Genomic DNA, 22,979 nt, shown 5'->3' on the forward strand with positions numbered 1-22,979 from the left:
TTATACTTTTTTTTTTTAAAAAAATGATCACAAATAATAGTTCTAACTTTTAGAGAAAAAAAATAAGACAATTTTTTTTTATAACAAAATCAAAACTGACTCAGGTAATTTTTTTAATCCTTTATTATATTATTTTTACTCGGGGAAGGATTTGATTTATGAGATTGTTTTTTAGTTTTCTTTTGCTTTTTATAAAAAGTTCTTTACAATTTATAAAACAACGTGTCGCTTTTATATGAAGCTGAGGTCCAATCACTTCAGCGTGCCATGCAAGTGCAACTAGAAACTAGAAAGTTTTATATAGGTTGGTCTAATAGAAAGAAACAAAATATACTCCTATGGTGATCTTTCTCTCTCTATCTCTACGTATATGTATTTTTCTATCCGTATAATTTATCTAATGTGAGTTTTGAACCATATTTTGATCCCTTTAGAGGGCCAATGTTGTTTATCCATATGTTGGACCTGTCTATGCAATAATTGAGAAATCTATGCAGAAAATTAAAGATTAAAAAAAAATGTATTCTTTTGTCTGGTTTCTCTAATATTTTCCGATATTGCCCCATAAAACATTGTTTCTTTCTTGACTTCTGTTGAATTGGTGTTTGTTTATCAGGAAGAATTGCATGCCGATTAAGTTCATGAATTCATGTTGGTAACTTTGGAGGACATTGTCAATGCGTTGTGTGGCAAGAAGCTGAGAATTTGATCTTGATATTGGCCTATTGAGTAACCTTAGTGACATTATTGGAACCACTTAAATGAGTTTTTGAATTATTTTTTTTTTCTTTTCATATACATGATCTACGCACGCAGTATCTAAAACTGATAAAGGCCTAATCTACGTCCACCAAATAAATTTCTGATAGTTAAGCATTATTTTAACAACACAGTCTAAGCATTTTGAGTTATAATGGCGATGGCTGAGTAAGAGCAATAGTGTAACTACACTATCTCTTGGACTTGTATTCCTGGGCCTACATGCAACTCTTGATGGATGAAAACGAAGGGTTCTTCTGATTCTGGGTATATCCTTGGCAGAATTTTTCAGTTCAAAGCCTTAGTTAGTTTTGGAGGCTCGGATAGGACCCCAAGGCGTCACTTCTCCTGATAGAAACCCCTTTCTCTTGTGAGGCTTCACAAGATTCTGGCTCCATGAATTAAAGAGACAAGGTTGTGTTTGCTCAAGGTGATCAGCATGAAAACCTTGGTGGTTTTTCTGGTGTATGTGATTGTGAGGATAAATTAGGGGTTGACCCTTTTGTTTGTGCTATAGAATGGGTGATACCAACTTGAGGCTGTGGCTGGATAAACCTGAACGATCAGTGAATGTCTTTGAATGCTTGCACATATTTAGGCAAATAGTGGAAATTGTTCATGTAGCTCATTCTCAAGGAATCGTTCATAATGTGAGGCCCTCCTACTTTGTCGTGTCATCTTTCAACAATGTCTCATTTATTGAGCCAGCAACTTGTTCAGATTGTGGCTCAGATGCTTTAGAAGAAGCTGTTGAGATTAAAACTCCAACGCCTCCTACTCTGGGAAGGGAAGATTTTCTACCTGTCAAGACTTCAACAGCTTATTTGTCAAACTCTAGTTGCATGTTGTCAAGTGTGGTGTTTTCAGCGCCTGCATTGTTGATAGATGAAACAGAAGAAAATGAAATGGAAAAGAGGAGAAAGGGTGAGGAAGTTGAAGGAAAGAAGCAACCATTTCCAATGAAACAGGTACTGCATATGGAGGAAAGTTGGTATACTAGTCCTGAAGAGGTAGCTGGTGCTCCAAATTCCTCTGCTTCAGATGCTTATCGGTTGGGAGTTCTCCTTTTTGAGGTTCATTCACAACAAAAATATGCAAATGTTGTTTACGTTGTTAGATTTTAGTTCGGTGCTTTTGATATGTTTTTTCTTCTTTTCCTTGTTATTCTAATGGAAGCAAGATAATGTTTTCAAACATCCTATGTATTTTCTATTTCAATTTAGTGTTTGCTTGAATACAATTTTAGAAATGCTTTTGAGAGATTCTCTACCGAAAAAAAAACTCTTTATTTTTAGTAGAAAAGTTGCTCAAAAGTTCTTTTAAACTTGTATAGTTGTATCCAAACAGACTCTTATTCTAACTCGAGTATTGTACTTGTGATCAGCTATTTTGTCCACTCGGCTCAAGAGAAGAAAAGAACAGAACCATGTCTAGCCTAACACATAGAGTTCTTCCTCCTCAGTTACTTCTAAAGTGGCCTAAAGAAGCTTCATTTTGCTTATGGTTATTACATCCTGAGCCTAAAAGTCGTCCAACATTGGCGTAAATTCTCTTTATCACATGCCTTTTACACATCAAATTTCCAAATTGTTTGTGACATGTTCCGATTACTGGCCACTTGTATGCATTCTTTTCTTTTACCTTTCTGTTAACCAATTCCTTAACTTTTAATTGGAGGGTCGAGACTCAGCTAATTGAATAATCATTTTGAATGAATTAAGATCCTTAACCTGGTTTTTCATATAGGCCAAGACTACAATTAGATCTTTAGGTTGTTTAGGGTTTAAGGTCTGTGATCTATATTTCTCCTTGATGGACTTGACATGGTGTTTGTCTTGTTTAGATGTTAGATTACAGGTAAAAGAAGAGCAACCAAACATGTGAGGTAGAAAAGAATACACAGATTGAGTTAAACATATAGGAAATAAAACAGAAAAGAGAATCGGATTTTGCATAATTGAAAATGACATGCAATCAATTAAATAGCATGTAGGGAGAACCATATCCCCCTCAAAATGCAAAAGGACATGATTGTGCCGCAGTGAAGTACAAGTAATCTCAATCAAATGACTATTTTCATACTTGGTAATGCCAACTGGGTGATGTTTCAACAATTTGCATCTGAATTTGTGATTGATTCTATAGTAAACATTATTATTATTATTATTATTAATATTATCTTTATCATGTGTTGTAGGGAGTTGTTGCAGAGTGAGTTTCTTAATGAACCAAGAGATGATATAGAGGAGTGTGAAGCAGCAGTAAAACTTAGAGAAAGAATAGATAATCAGGAGTTGTTGCTAGAATTCCTTTCAATAATTCAACAGAAAAAAGGGGAAGCTGCTGAGAAGTTGCAACATACTATCTCTTTTCTGTGTTCAGATATTGAAGAAGTAACTAAGCATAAAACTATATTTAAAGATATAACTGGCACTGGACTAGGGTATGATGATTGTTCAACATCCGTTACAGTTATTGATAATGATGAGGATTTTGCTGGTCTAGGGACCAGAAAACGGGTTAGACATGATCAGGGTATTGATGACACTGAAGGGTGTGATCATAACATAGGTGATGATGAGAAAAATGATGGAGGTGTTCTTTCAAAAAGTCCACGGTTTTTGAAGAATTTGGAGAAACTAGAATCAGCATATTTTTTGACACGAAGCAGATCAACCTATTCTAGAGAATCTGTTATTGTGACTGGAAGGAAATGTGTCAACAAAGTAGCATCAAAAGAGCAGTGTAGGGAGGGCAAAAGTCCTTGGAAAAATCCATTTCTTGAGGGTTTGTGCAAGTACCTATCTTTCAGCAAGTTAAAGGTTAAGGCTGACCTGAAACAAGGGGATCTTTTGCAGTCTTCTAACCTGGTGTGCACACTCAGTTTTGACCGCGATGCAGAATTTTTTGCTACTGCAGGAGCAAATAAGAAGATCAAAGTTTTTGAATGTGATACAACCATCAATGAGGATCGTGATATCCACTATCCAGTAGTGGAGATGGTTAGCAGATCAATATTGAGTAGTACATGTTGGAGTACTTATATCAAAAGTCAAATCGCTTCAAGTAACTTTGAAGGTGTTGTACAGGTAGGTCAACGCCTATCAATCTCTACATGAAATGTAATCAAGCTTTATTAACTCTTTCTTACAAATTAAAAAACTCGACTACATGTTGTTGGAAGCTCTCACATCATTTGCCTCAACTTTTGAGATGCAACTTATATATTTGTTGGGTAACTTCACTTTCTGTCAATTGATTTTAAGATGGAATCAAATATAATATCAAAACCTATAGCCCATTTTGGGAAATTGCCTATTCTAGTAGGATCACCTATTTTGGCTGACATTTGTGGAGGGGGGTGTTGGAAGCTCTCACCTCACCTGTCTCAATTCTTCGGGTATAGTTTATATATCTGTTGGACAACTTCACTTAATGCCATTTAGTTTTAAGATGAAATCTAATATGGTATCAGAATCTATAGCCCATCTTGGTAAATAGCCAATTATGGTAAGCTCGCTTGTTCTGGCAAGCCTTTGTTGAGGGGAGTGTTGGAAGCTATCACATTGCCTGCCTCAATTCTTTGAGTGCAACTTATATATCTGTTCGAAAACTTCATTTATTGTGAATTGAATTTAAGATGGAATCTAACACATGTAATGTAGAGATTAGTTGGGATCATGGACACATGGTAGTCCTAGACTGAGTAATAATGTCTCATTGACGCATAGTTTGTCTATGATTTCTATTGCAATGATTTTACCTTACCATTTATCTTGTTTCAGTTATGGGATGTGACAAGGAATAAAGTGCAGTCTGAAATGAGGGAGCATGATCAAAGAGTATGGTCCATTGATTTCTCATCAGCAAACCCTACATTGTTAGCAAGTGGGAGTGATGACGGTTCTGTCAAGCTATGGAATATCAATCAGGCAATCAGAACCAACATTATTTTTGCATTTTTTATGTGTTTTATTTTTGATGTATGATGGGTTGTTTCCCTCACCTGTGCTGTTACTGCAGGGAGTTAGTGTTGGTACCATCAAAACAAAGGCAAATGTGTGTTGTGTTCAGTTTCCCCTTGATTCTGCTCACTTCCTCGCATTTGGTTCAGCAGATCATCAAATATATTACTATGATCTTCGCAACCTGAAGGTGCCTCTTTGTACATTAGTTGGACATAATAAGACAGTGAGCTACATCAAGTTTGTAGACACCATGAGCCTAATCTCTGCATCCACAGATAACACTTTGAAGCTTTGGGATTTGTCCATGTGTGCTTCTCGGGTTATAGACTCACCAATTCAATCATTCACTGGTCATATTAATGTTAAGGTACATTTGTTGACAACAGTAATTTGTCTCTTCTGTGGCAAATGAAGAAGCTTTGACAAAATATTTTAAGGAACGGTATTACTAGAAATGAAGATTATAGGCTTTGATACCAAAGCAACAAAAATGTACTATAGGTTTGATACCATAAGAATAACAAACCGACTAGCCTAATATTGGGTAACATAAATGAACTAAATGTTGGGTGATAAAATGCCAACAAGAGGATAAATTTAGTGCAACATAAATTAGAATATTGTGTTGGATAAGTGGACATACTAGAAAAGATAGGATTAGGATTAATACATTAAAGAGATAGGGTAGCACATATTGTACAAAATTGGTAGAATCTCTCTAGTCTTAGGTGGTTTGGACATGTGTGAAGAAGATTTGGTTGGGAGAGTAGATTGGATGGAGGGTATCTCTAGCGATAGAGGTAGAGGGAGATAAGAAAAAACTATAGGCAAAATCATTTAGAAGTATTTAGAAGCCAATAGTTTGTCTATAGATTTGATTCAAATAAAACATTATGGTGTCATTTGATCTATGTAGCCGACTTACTCAGTAAGAAGAAGGCTTGGTGGTCGTTTTAGTTCCTCAATTTGGATGGTTTTTTGTTCTTTAAGATCAGTTTCTTTCTTCAGTAATGGGGTAAAAATATCCTGTAACATGAATAATGAAAGTATGCCTAAGAAGTTTCTTAGAACCCCTTCTGACAATGACAGGAAAATTCAATGATTTAGCTTCAATCTTTATGAATCACACAACCTTTGGAGGATAGAGCTTTAAGATCATTATCTGTTTTAACAATTTTGCATGTGATTTTCCTTAGTTTTTCTCCAGCTTTTCTTGTTGTGGCCTCTATGGGTCTTTGACTCTGTATGACCAGACCATCTTGGGTGAGATTTTATTATATTTTCCTCAATAAATGCTACTCCAACTTTTTCTTCTATACATTCATTCTTGATCTTTGATCAGTTGTTCTAGAGTAGCTTGCCTGTGGTGGTGTTTGAGATCCATATGTTGTTCAAAATTAATTGGTGGGTCTGCAAGTAGGTGACTAAATAGTGAATGCACAAGTGCTATATGCAAAATTTAGGAAATTTATAATAATTATTGCAAATTTTATGTGTAGTGTTCAATTTTTTGTGTAATATGCTGATGCATCTTCCTTTTGTTGCAGAATTTCGTGGGGTTGTCTGTATCTGATGGTTACATTGCTACTGGTTCAGAGACAAACGAGGCATTTCATTTGTCCTATTTCATTAATTTATTAGTTATCTTTGATAATGAGTTCCTTTCATGTTAATTTTCTAAATGTGCCATTAGAAGAATATTGCTTATGCATACCTTTTTAATAGATTCTATGATCAAGTTGTTGAAATATAGGAATTAGCAGGAGAAGAGAAAAAAAAAATTTCAGTAATTCCACTAATAAGGACTATATGAATAATAATGATTCTATGGTATGAACCACTAGCCTTATACTTCTATCTTTTGGACTAATAGACTCAAACCTCATGCATTTTCTATTGAAGTTTACTGTATTAATTAAGGTCTTATTCTATGTTAATTAGGTGTTCATATATCACAAGGCTTTTCCCATGCCAGCATTATCTTTCAAATTTTACAGTAAGGACCCTCTTTATGGGAATAAAGTGGATGATGATTCTTCACAGTTCATCACTTCCGTTTGTTGGCGTGGTCAATCCTCCACCTTACTTGCTGCAAATTCCACAGGGAATGTTAAAATTCTGGAGATGACTTAAGTTGGAGAAATGATACAATTTTTTATACAGGAGGTGACAGAATCATTGTTCATGGTTAGCTTTGTGTTGCCAGAAAAGGCTATAGAGAAGTGTACACAAATTCCATGGTTACATGTTACAAAATTTTGCATTGGAACACATCAGAAGCAGTGAGAGGAAAAAGTGAGTTGATCTCTTCAAAAATGTTTTGTAGATAAAATTCTACATTGGAAGAAAAGAAAAGTAAAAAATATACATTAGATTGTCTTAACGTTGTGATTCATATTCAATTTATAGATACATATTTATGGGCTCTATTTCCACAAGCTCAGACTTTTGGCTCCTCCATGTTCAGTCCAATTTGTCCAAGAATAGTTGTTATCATGACAAGTCCAAACACATTGATGTAAAAACATCACTTTATTTGAGATGCTATTGTTGTTGGTAAAGTTGTGGTTAAAAAGATTCACATATCTAAGAATCTGGTAAGTATACTTCTCAAGCCACTTTATATGACAATGAGTAGTTTATTGAATTCAAGCAAGGTGGAGATTGTTAAGTGGATGGCTCAAATTCCTTTTACCATCATTGAAACAGAAGGTTAACATTTTTTTTTTTTTTTTATGGCTTGAAATCTCCCTTATCACCTATAAAAGGTGGTTAAACTGTTTGAGATTTTCATCAACTCATAAAAACATCAATTCATTTTATTTCCATTCTTTAAAATATATTATTCGCATGAAATATGCATCGACTTAATAGGATCCTAACTAAAAATTTATTTTTCTATATATAAAATGTAAATTAGATTATATAAATTTAATTTGAAGAGCGACCTCTCATGTTTCTCACTAAATTACTCATTATTTATATTTCTTTTCTTCTCTATTTTGAATATGAATTTATTAAGAGTGTTTTTAGTGAGACATTTGAATAATTATAAGTTTATTTAATTAGCTTACAAACTAGTTTAATTAAAATAAACTTATTTGGTAAGAAAACTTATTTTAGAACTTTAAAATTTATTTATATAAATTAATGGAAGTAACTTATAACTTATAAAATCTCAACTTTTTATTCTCTTTATTTTTTTCATTTTCATTAATTTAATTGAAATATTTCTTTTATCTTTATTAATTTAGAAATCATTTTTACGCATCTTATTCTTTTAGGTAGTTTATGCAGTGTGTGATGATCTAATAGGCACGTCATGGAACAAACCTATTGACAATATTGGAAATAAAAAAAAATATGCACTTTTACAAAATCAAGGATCAAATTAAAAAAATAATTTTTTTTTTTATCTATGTAGTTTTATAAATCTTACCTTTTAGTTTCTACTGTGAAAAAATGTTTCATTTTAGTCTCTTTACATACCATTTTATCTTCTTTTTAATTTATATTGTCAATTTTTATAAGCATTATAAGAAAAAGTTTATGCAACTATAAGGACATAGAAAAAACAAAATGATATATATAAAGATTAAAATGAAATATTTTTTAAATATAAGGATTACAAAATAAGATTCATGAAACTATAAGTATTGAAAGGGCAATCAAATTAAAAAAAAAATAAAATAAAATAAAATTGTAAGTCTAAAATCAAAATAGACTAATTTTTCTAGGACAAAAAGCTATCTAAGCCAAAAACAAAAAGTTTGACCCTTTTCCATCTTAGGTAGTAAATATGGTGACATGTGGCAACTTTGGCTAAGTTCATATCTAAGATTGATGTGCCCTACAAGTTAAGAATAAGGTGCTGGATGATGGGAATTTTTTACGTAAATAATATTTTTTTTAAATTACAAAAATAACATCTGTGCAACTTTATTTACTCAACTAGAATCAATCACTGTTCATGCTCAGAATTCGGTTCTCGGGAAACCGAATTCTGAGCTTCAATATTTTTTTTCCTTTTTTTTGTGCTCAGAATTCGGTTCCCCGGGAACTGAATTCTAAGTTGTTTTTTTTTTTTTTTTTGCGTTTGAGACCCAGTTTGGGCGAATCTGGAAATTGGAACGGGCCGTTCCGGAAGCAGAACGGCCCGTTCTGCTTAAACACATAGAGTGTTATTTTTGAAATTGGAACGGGTGCAGAACGGGCCGTTTCAATTTCAAAAATAACACTCTATTTGTTTAAGCAGAACGGGTCGTTCTGCTTTCGGAACGGCCCGTTCCACTTCCCAGAAACGCAAAAAAAAATAAAAACAACTCAGAATTCGATTCCCCGAGAACCGAATTCTGAGCACAAAAAAAAAATTGAAGCTCAGAATTCGGTTCTCGGGGAACCGAATTCTGAGCATGAACAGTGATTGGTTCTAGTTGAGTAAATAATGTTGTACAGATGTTATTTTTGTAATTTTAAAAAAAAAATATTATTTATGTAAAAAATTCGATGATGGAGTGACATATCTGGCCATTAAAGTAATTAAGCATCACTCATTCCATTCTTACCATGAGAGTTCCCAATAACATCTATTTACACTGTCTCTGACCAAACTTAGCCATCCAAGTTAGCCTAGTTACAAGGAGACGAAGCCTTTGAGATCCTGGACCAGGTCTGATCTTGTACATGTTCCCAACCTTGGAACATGTGGGGTTGCCAGAACACCAACCACCTGGTGTGAACATTTGTTCCTTTTTCCTATGTAGTAAATTGTTATCAATCACATCCAAGACTGGATCATTGTGCTTAAATTTCCTAGCAAAGGCAGCATTGCTTGCAAACATTTTGTTTGTGTCATTGATGTTAAGGACATGAGGGTGCTGTTTGGGAGGGTTGTCCCATGAAATAAAGTGCAAGTCACTGTTTACAACAGTTTTGGCTAGTTCTGGCTCATTGCATGCAACAGTTTGGAAATAGCCTTCAGGGGAGGAGATGAAATTAGTGTAGTACATAAGAAGGGTCCTTGGTAGATTGTCCCAACCCCATACAACATATTCTACGAATGAGCGTGATAGAACCATCCATGCTGAACCTGCAATTAGGTACCAACTATTATATAACAGAATAACAAAAGGAAAATCACGTAATTGCACTTTTTGTCACCTAAGTTTCACGATTTTGTAAATTTTTTCATTTTGATAATTAGTTGTTTGTTTGCATTAGTTGCATGCTAATATGGCACATTAACCATTGACATGATGTGTTGACCATTGATATGACATATGAATGGTGACGTGATATAATTAGTGTGTGTTTGTTTTTCTGTTTCATTCAACTGAACGTCAATCCATCTCCCTTCTTACTTTTACATTTCTGTCTTAAAAAGTGGAAAAATTCAGTTAAACAGAGTTAGAACGATAAAACAAACACACCCTTAGTAATCAATGTACCATGTCAATAATTAACATATTATGTTAACATTCAACTAACGGAGATAAATGACCAACTTATTGAATAACAAAATGTGAAAAACTTGAAAATTTAACAAAATGTGTCATTTCAAAAGTTGGGTAACAAACTTTATGAAATTGGGAGTTGCTACGGTACCCTCAAAGATGGAAGGGTTTCAATACATTTTTCTATGTAAATTCATAAAAAAAATTTTAAAAAAATTAATTTAATTATAAAATAAATAATCTAAATTATACTTATAAAATAAAAAGTAAGATAAAATTATAAAGATTAAAATTATAAGTTTTCAATAATATTATAAAATATTAAAGAAAAAGAAAAAATTAATAAATAGTAGAAATAAAAAAGTTATTAAAATTACAATATAAAAATTCAAAAATTTAAGACAAAAAGACAAAAAATATACTTAAAAAATTATTAAAATTAAAATATAAAAATTCAAAAATTTTAAGTGAAAAGATAAAAATATACTTAAAAAATTATTAAAATTAAACTATTTAAATATATAATAATATTATTACAAATAAATTAGAATATATAAAATAAAAATAAAATGACTAAATAATTTAAAAATTGAAAGGATAAAATATTATAAATATTATTTAAATAAATTACTAAAAATATAAAATATAAAAAACTGTACTGGTACCCTCTCAAATAAGATGGGTACCATAGAATTCCTCTATGAAATTATGAAGCTTGGGTTACAAAAAGTACAATTAAGCCAATAAAAAATGTAAAGAAAACAAAAAATAAGGGCATGTATGATTCTCTTATATCTTTTGGTCTTAAAAACAGTTTTCTAAAGCAATTTCACACTACTTACTATCAATTTCTCATCCAAAAGTTATTAAAGTTTGAAATTATTTCCCAAACTAGTGTTTAAAAGACGAAAAAACAGAAACAACTGGGAGATGTTTTCTCATATTTTTCTTTTGTTTCATCTTGCTCAACCTATCTTTCAATTCCATACTCTACTCTGTGACTAGCACCACCACCACCATCTAACAGTCTAAGCAATCTTATTTATTGCTTTTTGAAAAGTAAAAACAGTTTTTGAAAGTGGAAATCGAACACACCCGAGGTCTGTTTAAAAATGGGTATGGCATCATGTTCTACACATAAAAAAATAAAATAAAATAACTATAAATTCTGATGCAGTTTCTCGAGTATCAAAAGTTAGTCCTGTTGTTATAATGTACTGCCTCAAAAATATGTAATCTACCAAGTAAAAGATGACACATAAGACTTGAAATTTCAACAGTTAGTAAAACTAAACAACAAAATTACATTAGCTGCAGGCGATTGGCTTGGTTCTATTAGACTATTCTCCAAAAAAAAGCATAAGTGAACGATTTGAAATAGTGATCAACTGATAACCTACCAAGGATAAGGAAATAAAGGTGTGAAGGGACAAACTAACCAGTAAACAATTTAAATGCTGTTGGCAAAGTTCTCTTAGGACCAACCCAAAAAACATCAGATTTGTTTGACCTGTAAAGACCTGGGTCTATAATTAAAGGCATCGCTCGCTTTTCCCTGCACAGTTTGGGTCAATTCATTATGTAAATATCAAGATTGCATGTCAAGGCAATAGAACAAGTCATCATTATGTGAATAACTACATATAAAAATTGATTATGTGATATGGAGGGGTAGACAGAGAAACTTACAACTTCCATCCCAAACGGCTTGTGTGCTCAATGAAGTTAAGTCTTCTGTCTACCTCAGAAAAGGTATATAGAAGATCTACACAAACATATAACAATATTAGTCTAGGCCATATTTGAATAAACTTCTCCATTGTCACTAATAGAAAAGGAAAATAAGAAGGTAAAGTGACTTAAAAATTAAAACCAACTTCCATAAGTTAAAATCAACTTATGCACATCATAAGTTGGATCATATTCTCCTTCTATAAAAGTTAAGTATATAAGAATTTTATCTTACAGGACAAGTTTAAATCATTTTACCTTCTTATTATCTTCTTATAAGTACATATAGAGAAGTTTACTCAAATAGAGTCTAAGTGTCTAATAATCATGAGCAAAAACAGTTGCAACCACATATAGTTTGAATCAGAACAAAAAGAAAACTAACCATCCTGAGTCACAAGGGGATAATCAGAAGCACTAAGGTTAATAAACCAATCCCAGTCTTTAGTTCTCTTGAGCAGAATGGCACAAGCATGAAGAGTGTGAGCAATCATGGTTGGTCCCCTATAAGTGACCATATTAGCTTTCTGAATCATGAAAACATTTCCAACCTCAGTGAACACAGGCTGTTTCTCAATTCTAGAAGCAAGCTCCAACCTCATCTCTAGTGGTGATTCAAGGTCCAAATGAACAATATAATGGTTCAAGGGATGGTAAAGGGCTAAAAGAGTTCTCCAAAGCTTCTCCAAGTCATCTTTTGAGCCAGAAATCAGATAAGCGAAGCGAGGAATTGAAGGCATACTAGGAGGTGGAGCAGTAGGTGAAGAAATCTTTGTTTCCACAAAAACTGGAGCAGTTTGGTTTGTGTATAGACGAGATGGGAGAAAGAAGAGTATTGAATTGAAGCTGTGAATTGTAGAGACAAGCCCCATGTTGAAGCATGTTGCAAGAAAGAATATGAACACAATTGAGATCATAATGAGAGGAAATTGCCATTTCTTCTCCACGTTGAAGGACCCCATCATTGAGACTTATCATGGGTTCTTCTTGTTCGATTTTCTCATTCCATAAAATTCACCACCTGGTAGCCACTGAAATGGTTACCATATTTGAGATCTCTTGATTTATCTTCTCTATACGGATGAAAAGAGTGTCTGTTGAATCAACATCGTGTAATCAAGATATGATGAATAAGGATATTAGTTGTTTTGTTTTCATAAACAAAGGAATTACAGTTTCCAAATTCAAACATGTTTAGCACCAATAGAAAAAAAAATCCTTTTAATTGTCAAATACGTATGTAAGCATGTGTGATTGATTCGATGTCACTATGCAATTCCTACCAGTAAGAGACAAATGTGGAGCATAAAAAACATCGAAAAGTGGCAAAAGAATAAAAAACTATAATACTATTGTACTTGTTCTTGTCAATGAGGCATTAAAATAAAGGATAAAAGAAACTGGCCAAATGGAAATAGTAATTGTAAGGTAACAGAGAGAAAAACAAGGATCTAGAACAAATCGATAGGGTAAAATCAATACCAGTTCAGCTTAAGTAGTGACAAACAATTTTGATTCCAAACTCTGTTTTCAAAGGCTTTGGGAAAGAAAATGATCATCAGAAACGGCAAAATGGACAAATCACCAATCACAATTCAACTTTTTTATTGTTGTCTTGCTGAAACATACAAACAACAGAAACAAAAAAAAAAAAAAGTGATGAACACAAGACTGAATATTAAGCTCAAATATGCACGAAACAAAGTGTAGAGGTCATAGAATTTATCATAATCTATATATATATATATATATTATTACATTGATCAATATATAATTCCAAAGGAAACACGAGACACAAACCTGTCTTTGGACATGGAGGCAACAAAACAAAGAATCATGGGATAGCATATAACTGAAATTCAGAGAGAGATTTAATGAGTTATTGGAACGAAAAATGGGTTTCTTTTGTTGTGTTCTGTTTCGCATAATTATTTATACGTGTTTAAGTACAAGAAACTGAGAAAGTGAATCTATTATTTTTTTTATATATGTATATAAATATTAGAGCTGTCAAAGTGGGCCGGGACCCATGGGCCAACCCGGCTCACCTTGAAAACGGGCCGGGCTGGGCCAAAAAAAATTGAAGTTTTATAGTAGGTGGGTATATTTCAACCCGGCCCACTTTGACCCGGCCCACCCGGGCTAAACCCGTGGTGGGCCGGGTGGCCCACCAACCCACCATTTTTTTTTTAATAAAAATTTGAATATGATTTGTAGTTTATTTTGTATGATGATATATTGAAAATTTTTATTTTAAACTTTTATCATGATTTGTATTTAATTTTGTATGATGAATTATGACTTATAACTATTAATGATGTTAATTTTATGACTATTATGTTAATTTATAATTAATTTAAAATTTTGAATTTTGTTAATAATTTTTTTTTTAATTTTTGGTGGGCTGGTGGGCTGGCCCGTATAACCCACCAACCCGTGGTTGGCCGGGCCGGGCCAAATTTTTTTTGAAAAAATTACAAGTGGGCCGGGTTGGGTTGGCTCGTTTTTAAAGTGGGTCAAGGTGAGCCGGCCCACATGGGCCGGATTAGCCCGTTTTGACAGCTCTAATAAATATACATGTAAAAGTTATTTTATTTGAGCTTAGGCATTTCTGTTACTCCAAGGCTCTAGACAGATGATGCTACCTACAATTCAAGCAATATAATTACAGTTTCTTTTATTATGCTTTATACGTGCTTGGTTTCTTTTATATGCTTAGGGAAATGCTAATTGTCACGAAACCATTCATCATCAAATATGCATGATTTGTTTGTCATCAAATCAAACCATAATTCACGTCAACAATCAATACATCACATTAATTCATCTTTTAATGTAATCTTTTATCTTTATTAGTAGATTAATAATATAATAAATTAATTACTGATATAATATATTGACTATCGACATGACGTATTATGTTATGTCATTGTCAGTAATCATATACCATGTTAATAATCGATGTATCATATAAAAAATAAAATTATCACGTTAATATAATAAATTAACGATATTAAATAATTAATTAATAGAATGATAAAATATGTAAAATTTTTGAAAAATAAATGATAAAATATACAATTTTAAAAGTTGAGAGATAAAATTTACAAAATTATGAAATAATTAAGTAAATTTTTAATTATATGTGTACCTGCTTAAGGATACACTCGTAGTCTTCTTGGTAAGAAGGGTCGAACGGATACTTCAAACGGATTCTTCAGAGGGGGAGGTACCTACAAAAGGCACTCCAACGCTCAAGTCAGGATAAGCACGATATTCTAGGATAATTAATGAACAGTGACATACCTTGTTATGTGTGACCTATTTATAGCATCTGACATGGGCCTGAGCGTGATGGGCCCTCTCAGATATTTACCAAATTAGGTAATACGGTACTAATTGGTTGTTAGGCTTTAATCATGTACTTACCTTTCTTAATTGTGATTACCGTTATGACTTGTTTAACTCTTCGGCAAGAGGCCGAGCCGACTATTCAATACTAGTCGGAACGGCAAATGACCGAGCCGTCTAGTCCGTATACGGCAGCTTGTATACTTCCGGTACGATCTATGTCGGAACGGTACTTGACCGAGCCGACTCGATGAGTGATGATGGTCCATATTGGCATTAACCAGACTGATGTCGGTTCTCGACCTCATGCCGAGCCGACGTTGATGGTGATGCTTGTACGTGGCTTACTATGCATGAGTGTCTGACGAAATGGCACGTGTTGGCCCACGTGACCGATACGGTCTCTCCGGTACACAAGCCCCCCAGCCTTTGAGGAGCGAAGCGACGCGAAAGGTTAATGAAAAAAAAACAGGATTTTTCAGTTGGTGTCTTGAAGAAGAAGCTAAGGGTTACAACTGATGGTGGGATATGAAGGGTTGTAACCGTTGGGCATTTGATGGCGTACGCGAGAAGTTATGGTGGGAAGCGAAGGGATATAACCGTTGGTCATTAATGACGCATGCGAAGAGTTGCGCGCCCTAGACCGTTGGATCTAAATGATCCAACGGTAGGCACGAGGGGGTGTCTCTTCAGTTGCCTATTAAGAACGCCTATAAATAGATGTGTAGGAGGAAGGGTTTCCACATGCAAACTTACTAGCTGCTCCGAGCCGAAGATATTTGAGAGCGTTTTGAGTACTCAACAGCAATTGGTCAAGTTCAATCATCAGGTACGTAATGGCTAACCTGGACATTGTTCATGTTGACTCCTCTGGGGACGAAGAGGAATCTAGGTTAAGGACGATGCCGAACCAGGAGGTAGCGTCGGCTTCAGCTTCGAATGGGGGCGATTCCGCAGAGTCGGCTTCGGGGTCCGATCGGTCGCAAAGCGGGAATGATTCGGCATCGACTGTGGGTTCTGAAGATCAGCCGAGTCGGGGTGGGGAATCGTCAAGAATTTTTCCCCCCATATCGACTCCCGGGTATTCGTGGGTACATGGTGAAGTTGGTAGTGTATACTCTCGGTATACGAGCAAGAAGTCTCTTGTGGACTTCGTATCAGCCATAAAGTTTTTAAACTTTCCCGAAGATGAAGAACCTTCTGCTGTCTTTTTCCAACCGTGCCGAGGTGACGGGGCTTCGAATCCAGACTTCGTTTATTTGAATCAAGGATCGTCCAAATACCCATTCTTTTACGTGTATGATTATATGTTCCGGGATCTGAAGATATCCCTCCCTTTTGACGATTATTTCATGAGTATACTTCGACTTCTTAATGTGGCGCCGAGCCAACTTCACCCGAACACCTGGGCCGCTATGCAAGGGTTTAGGCATTTGTGTCTAGCCCTCGGTCTCCAACCCACTCCACATCTATTCCTGCACTTCTATACGTCTCGGCCGACGAAAAAGGCTAAGTGGTTGTCGTTGATTCGTCACAATGATTGCTTGCTGCAACCTTTTACCACCTCGTACAAAAAATTTAAAGTGGGATTTATGAAGGTGATGATTCGGCCAGAACCAGGAAAAAAGTATTTCTTTGATGCCGAAGGGAATCCCCTATTTCCCTTGTATTGGACCCGGAAGCCGCGCAAGTACGACACGGTTTCCAAATCACGCATGTCCCCGGAGGAGAGAATGAGTCTAAGTTTTTTAGACAAACTACCTCGGCCTCTACCATGTCTTCCTCTGATCCGGTTGTTTGAATCGGCCGATGTAGTCGAGGAACTAATTGGTATAGTACTTTTCTTATTTAATTAAATTTGTGTGTTATCATTGATTTTGACTAATAATGTGCAGGTATAATGGCTGCCCATGGAGATGACGATCTAGACATCCGTAACCTGATCCGGAATCAATTGGCGGTGACTATTGGAAACAAGACTTCAGCCCCGATGGGTGGGAATCAAGCTACCGTCCAAGCTGGTGGGGTAGGGTCTTCGGCTCGGAAAAAGAAACCCACTCGGCCCCAACCTGAAAAAAGAAGGCCGGATGCAAGGGCCGAGGAAGAAAGTCGCCGGGCCAAACAACGCCGAGTGGCTAGCCCCCCTGTTCCAGAAGGTCTATCTTCGCCAAGTTTTTTGGCCGGGAACGTCAACGCTCAGGATTTCCTGAGTCAAGACTTAACTTCTGAAGCCGGCCAAGGGATGCTGAGTCGCATGAGCTCGGCTCAAAAATGGAGCTTCTTCTGCGAGTTCCAAGTGCGGGCCGTGGCAATGGCCCAAAGCATAGTTATGCAGCCGAACGGCGAGGCTGATGGGCTGCGCCGGCAGCTTGCTGAGCAGGAGAAGTCTCTTCAAGAGACGCTGGCGGCTTTAACAGACGCTCAAACATCCAACAGCAAGTACCAGGCTGAAATGGATCGCAGAGGGCGGGTTGCCGACGACTTGGCCTTGAAGGTTCAGCGTCTCGAACTTGCTTTGAAGACCGAGACTGACAAGGTTACTGCTCTAGGGAAGGGGTTGGATGCTGAGAAGACCGCTTTCGAGGCCTATAAGGAGAAAGCGCGTGCCAAGGTCCTTAGCCAGCATCAGGCCGGCTTTGCCCAAGCGGCTCGGCAAGCCTGTCATTTCAGCGACTTTCCGCCAGACTTCCATCTTGACATGACGAAAGATTTCTTTCAAGGGAAGCTGGTGGACCTCACTTCTATTCCTCCTGATCAACAAGCCGACGAGGAAGCTCCGGCTCGGGCGAACGAGCCAAATGAGGATGTTACAATTCAGGAGGAAGAAGCGCCTGAGGCTGGTCCGATTCCTGGCGAGGCGGAGGTAGTTTCTTAGGTTTTTGCGTTGTAATTCCGGGCCAATAGTGCCCTTTTTTTTTTTGTTGCTAGGCGGATAGTGCCTTTTAATAAATTCGATTTTTCTCTTCGTATACTGCTTTGAATTCTTTTCGCAATGTTTTTCTCATTGGCCGAGAGTCATCTCGGGTTAGAAGATCTAAAACTAAAGCCGCATCCTTAGCCGAGAGACATCTCGGGAGGGAAGACTTGTAGGATTGAAAGTCACATCCTTGGCCGAGAGACATCTCGGGAGGGAAGACTTGTAGGATTGAAAGTCACATCCTTGGCCGAGAGACATCTCGGGAGGGAAGACTTTAATGTTAAAAATGTATAGTAAGTCAAAGATAATTGAACTGTGTTTTTATTGATTGGATGCCTCATTAAAAACCTTGCCGGCCAAAACCTCTTTTCACGATTTTTTAAGAGGAGAAAAGACCGGTTCAAGGAAAAGAGTGCATCATTATACATAGTTGAAATGTAAATACATGATGTTGATTCAACTGTAATATGTCTTCAAATGAGTAGAATTCCATGTCCGAGGAACGACCTTGCCGGACAGCTCTTCTAACTTGTACGCTCCATTGTTGAGGACATGCCGTATCCGGAAAGGGCCGTCCCAGTTGGCTGATAGCTTCCCTTCTGAAGAGTTGCGTCTGGCTGACCCGGTTGCTCTCCATACAAGATTACCTTCGTGAAATGTCCTCGGCTTAACACTTGAATTGAAACGGCGTGTCATGCGTTGTTTACATGCCTCGGCCACAATCTGTGCTTTTTCCCGTGCTTCATCGAGGACATCAAGCTCGGCTCGGAGCGAAGCATTGTTAGACTCCTCATGGAAGTGCTGTCTTCGGAATGATGGCTCTCCGACTTCAACCGGGATCATGGCGTCTGCGCCGTAAGTCGGGCGAAAGGGTGTCTCTTTTGTTGTTGATTGTGGTGTACATCGATACGCCCAAAGGACCTCTGGCAACTCTTCGGCCCATGCCCCTTTTGCCGAACCGAGCCGTTTCTTTAATTCGGCGAGGATAACCTTATTGGCCGCTTCGGCCTGGCCGTTCGACTGGGGGTGTTCAACTGATGTAAACCTATGCCGGATGCCAAGGTTTTCAAGGAAAGAGTTGAACTTTTTGTCCGTGAATTGTAGGCCGTTATCCGAGATGATGGCATATGGGATGCCGAAACTGGTAACTATGTTCTTCCAGACAAATTTCTGGACATTAGCGGCGGAGATGCAGGCAAGCGGCTCGGCCTCAATCCACTTTGTGAAGTAATCGACAGCTACGAGGAGAAACTTAACTTGTCCCTTCGCCACCGGAAATGGGCCGAGTACATCAATGCCCCATAAAGTAAACGGCCATGGAGAGCTGATGCTATGCAGTTCAGCAGCTAAAGCATGGATGAGGTTCCCGTATTTTTGGCACTGAACACATTTCTTGACAAAGTCGGCGCAGTCCCCCTTCAGAGTTGGCCAATAATAACTGGCCCGCAAGACTTTAGCTGCTAAGGTTCGTCCTCCGGAATGGGAGCCACAAATACCCTCATGGACTTCCCTCATCACGTAATCTGCTTGGTGACTATCTATGCATTTGAGCAGCGGGGTGGAGAACCCCCGTCTGTAGAGGTCCTCGGCTATCATGGAGTACCGAGCCGCCTGTGTTCGCAACTTCTTAGCTTCCAACGGGTCGGCCGGTACTGCGCCGTTAGTGATATAGTTCCGAATGGGTGTGGTCCATGAGGGTGATTCATCTATTGCCATGCACTCGGTTGTTACGCTTGGGGAGGGAACTTCAAGATGAATAGTGGTGCGCAGCTGTCCCGGCTTCCGGCTGCTGGCGAGCCGAGCTAACTGATCAGCTCGTTCATTATTGCTACGCAAAACATGGCGAACCTGAACCTCGCTGAATTCATCCTTCAATTTTTGGAATAGATGATAGTATTGTAATAAGTTCGCATCTTTAACTTGGAAATTATCATTGACCTGCTCGGCCACTATCTTTGAGTCGGTCCAGCATATGACTCGCTTCACATCCATCTCGGTTGCCAACCGCATCCCAGCTAGTAGGGCCTCGTATTCCGCTTGGTTATTGGAGGCACGAAAACTGAACCGAAGGGACTGCTCAATTGTGACGCCTGAGGGACTAGCCAGTATCACTCCTGCTCCGCTGCCTTGGGCGTTAGAAGACCCATCGACATGCAAGGTCCATGATTCGTCTTCAAAACGCCCCGAAGGGGTAAGCTCGTTAACAAAATCTAGCAACTTACTCACTTCGGCCTCTATTGCCGCCTTCCTGTCCTCCCCAGCCTTTCGACGCCGTTGAGCGATCGGTCTTGCTTCTTTGCTTATGGACAATTTGTGACAGAGGAAACTAGGATCAATGCCGGGCATGTCAGAGGGATGCCAAGCAAATAGGTCACTATTTTTGAGGATCACTTGGCTGACAGCCAATTGTTCCCGCTCGGACAGGTTGGCTCCTATATAAGTGACTTGTGACTCCAACACCCCTACTTGAATCGGTTGCTTGTCATCAACAGGTTCGACTCTTTCGTCCTGATCGATCCGGGGATCAAGGTCCACAGTCGAATGATGGGACACCGAGTGAACCCCACTCGGCCTCCTAGGTACCTCGTCTTTTATTCTTGCCAGTCGCAAACTAGCGAAGTAACATTCCCGCGCCGTCTTTTGGTCGGCATGAACCGTGACGACTCGTCCTGACTCGGCCGGAAATTTCATGGCCAAATGAGGGGTAGATACGACTGCTCCGAGCCGATTCAGTGATGGTCGTCCAAGGAGAATGTTGTAAGATGTGCTGGCGTGTACCACCACATACTTAACTGAAACATCTCGGTATTCGGCGCCTTCAAATCCGAACCGAGTCGACAACTTGATGTATCCCTTGGTCTTGACCCGTTCGCCGGAGAACCCGACCAAGGGTTCATCATACGGAACTAGCTCGGACTCCGGGATGCCCAACTGCTTGAACGTATTCCAGTAGAGGATGTCAGCCGAACTTCCTTGGTCGACCAGCGTCTTGCGTACAATACAATTGTGAATTTCGACGCTGATTACCATTGGATCATCCTGGTCCGGATCGATGCCTTTAAAATCAGCTTCTGTGAAAGTTATAGTGGGAAGGCGACGACGAGCGGATTCGATGGCATGAACATGCCGGACAGCCCGCAGGTGTCTTTTTTGTGCAGATGAAGACGAGCCACCTCCAGCGAATCCCCCGGCAATGGTATTGATGACTCGCCGAGGCTGTGCCGAAGGCTCGTCCTCTCTTCTATCTCTAGACCGACTACGTTCTCTACGAGAACGTGTTTCTGTCCTTTGTTCGAGTTGGTCGCGTCTCCGTGACCGGTCTTCGTATCTCGATCGGTTTGGACGCTCAACGAAACCTTGCAGCTGTCCCTGCTTGACTAAGTCTTCAATCTTATCCTTCAGAGCCAAACAATCGTCAGTTGAATGCCCACGGTTGCGATGATATCTGCATGACTTGGTTGTATCGGCCCGGGGAGGGGTTGATGCTCGTTTTGGGATGACCAGTATATCCGAGGCCAGTGCTTGTTCTAATACTGCTGACCGGCTAGTATTGAGGGGCGTGTATTGTGAGTACCTTGGTCCCCGAGGAGGCTTCTCGCGGGGAACCAACTCTTTCGGTCGACTCCGAAAACTCGGCTCGGCCAGCTTGTCAGGTTTTGTTGACACTTCTACTCGGGCTTGGTTCCGGAACTCGGCCAATTCCTCCATCTGCATGTACTTGTCGGCTCGCCGACGCAAATCATCCATGTCTGTAGGGGGTTTCTTACAAATGCTGTTGGCAAAAGGCCCTGGCTTCAAGGCAGTGGTAAGGTGGTGTAGAGCTACAGCAGGGTTTAAGTCTCGAATTTCGAGCGCCGCTTTGTTGAATCGGCTCATGAATGTCCGAAGAGATTCCTTCTTCTCCTGACGAATGCTGATTAGTGCCAACGAGGTCAATTGGTGAGGCCGACTGGTAGCAAATTGAATTGTGAACTGGGAAGCCAACGTACTGAACGAATCGATCGAGTTGGCCGGAAGCCGAGTAAACCAACTCAGTGCTCGTCCCTTTAAGGATGTTGGGAAGATTCGGCATAGAGCAGCATCATCGTTTGTGCTTAGAGTAACTTGAGTCAAGAACACATCCACGTGTTCGTCTGGATCGGTAGTGCCATCATACTTGTCTAAGGGCAAAGACTTCCAATGGTCAAGGAGTGCCATCTGCATGATGTTCGGGGTAAAAGGATGCCGATGTGCTCCGGCCGGCAAAGGCTGGATCGGTCGGCCGACCGAAGCATGCGCAGCTGGAGCGGCGACGGAGGTGTGGGGAAGAGAAGAGTGAGGGCCCTGCGAGTGGAACGACCCCTGTGTGTGAGTTGTCTCAGATGGTTTCCATGTGGGATCCCGGTATTGATTTTTCAGCGCAGCATTCTCTTCTCTCAATGCAGCCATCTCGGCAGCATCTCTCTCTCGCTGTTGTTTCATGGCGATCATTTCTTCCTTCATCTGGCGCACCATATCGGTCAAGTTTGTCTCCTCAACCGTCTCGGCCCCGGACTGATGCTCGTCTTCAGACTGTTGCCCTTCAAAATTAGTATTCCTTGTCTTTACCATGATTCTTTTACTCGTAAACTTTCAGTGCTTCTGCAATGCTATCGGTTCGGCCCCACGGTGGGCGCCAAAATGTACCTGCTTAAGGATACACTCGTAGTCTTCTTGGTAAGAAGGGCCGAACGGATACTTCAAACGGATTCTTCAGAGGGGGGAGGTACCTGCAAAAGGCACTCCAACGCTCAAGTCAGGATAAGCACGATATTCTAGGAT

At 38.5% G+C, this 22,979-nt stretch overlaps 3 protein-coding genes across 10 annotated transcripts; 1 reads left to right on the forward strand and 2 right to left on the reverse strand.

Moving 5' to 3' along the window:
• Positions 1–259: 259 nt before the first annotated feature.
• On the forward strand, positions 260–7,320 carry LOC109818446 (protein SPA1-RELATED 3). Of its 7 annotated transcripts, none has more exons than XM_020383915.3 (8): positions 260–341; positions 617–1,832; positions 2,144–2,301; positions 2,957–3,848; positions 4,545–4,691; positions 4,783–5,094; positions 6,275–6,334; positions 6,669–7,320. In XM_020383915.3, the coding sequence occupies exons 2-8, from the start codon at positions 1,278–1,280 to the stop codon at positions 6,858–6,860; spliced, it is 2,316 nt and encodes a 771-aa protein (XP_020239504.2). In that variant the 5' UTR covers positions 260–341; positions 617–1,277; the 3' UTR covers positions 6,861–7,320. The 7 variants fall into 7 exon arrangements, 4 of the variants coding, with proteins under 4 accessions (XP_020239504.2, XP_020239503.2, XP_082918317.1 ...); XM_020383914.3 differs by having other exon boundaries at positions 286–402; XM_083062191.1 differs by lacking the exon at positions 260–341 and adding an exon at positions 427–520.
• Positions 7,321–8,289: 969 nt separating this feature from the next.
• Positions 8,290–13,870, reverse strand: LOC109818448 (beta-glucuronosyltransferase GlcAT14A). 2 transcript variants are annotated; one of them, XM_020383920.3, is made up of 6 exons: positions 13,712–13,863; positions 13,394–13,529; positions 12,297–13,005; positions 11,870–11,945; positions 11,620–11,735; positions 8,290–9,816 (listed from the first exon to the last, which is right to left on the reverse strand). In XM_020383920.3, the coding sequence occupies exons 3-6, from the start codon at positions 12,874–12,876 to the stop codon at positions 9,314–9,316; spliced, it is 1,275 nt and encodes a 424-aa protein (XP_020239509.1). In that variant the 5' UTR covers positions 12,877–13,005; positions 13,394–13,529; positions 13,712–13,863; the 3' UTR covers positions 8,290–9,313. The 2 variants fall into 2 exon arrangements, with proteins under 2 accessions (XP_020239509.1, XP_020239508.1); XM_020383919.3 differs by lacking the exon at positions 13,394–13,529 and having other exon boundaries at positions 13,712–13,870.
• Positions 13,871–18,635: 4,765 nt separating this feature from the next.
• LOC145950306 (uncharacterized) lies at positions 18,636–22,769 on the reverse strand. Its single transcript, XM_083061390.1, has one exon. The coding sequence runs from the start codon at positions 22,767–22,769 to the stop codon at positions 18,636–18,638; it is 4,134 nt and encodes a 1,377-aa protein (XP_082917516.1).
• Between the last annotated feature and the right edge of the window lie 210 nt (positions 22,770–22,979).

Source organism: Cajanus cajan, chromosome 8, assembly GCF_000230855.2.
Source record: "Cajanus cajan strain Asha chromosome 8, NIPB_CcT2T_4, whole genome shotgun sequence".
NCBI lineage: Eukaryota > Viridiplantae > Streptophyta > Magnoliopsida > Fabales > Fabaceae > Cajanus > Cajanus cajan.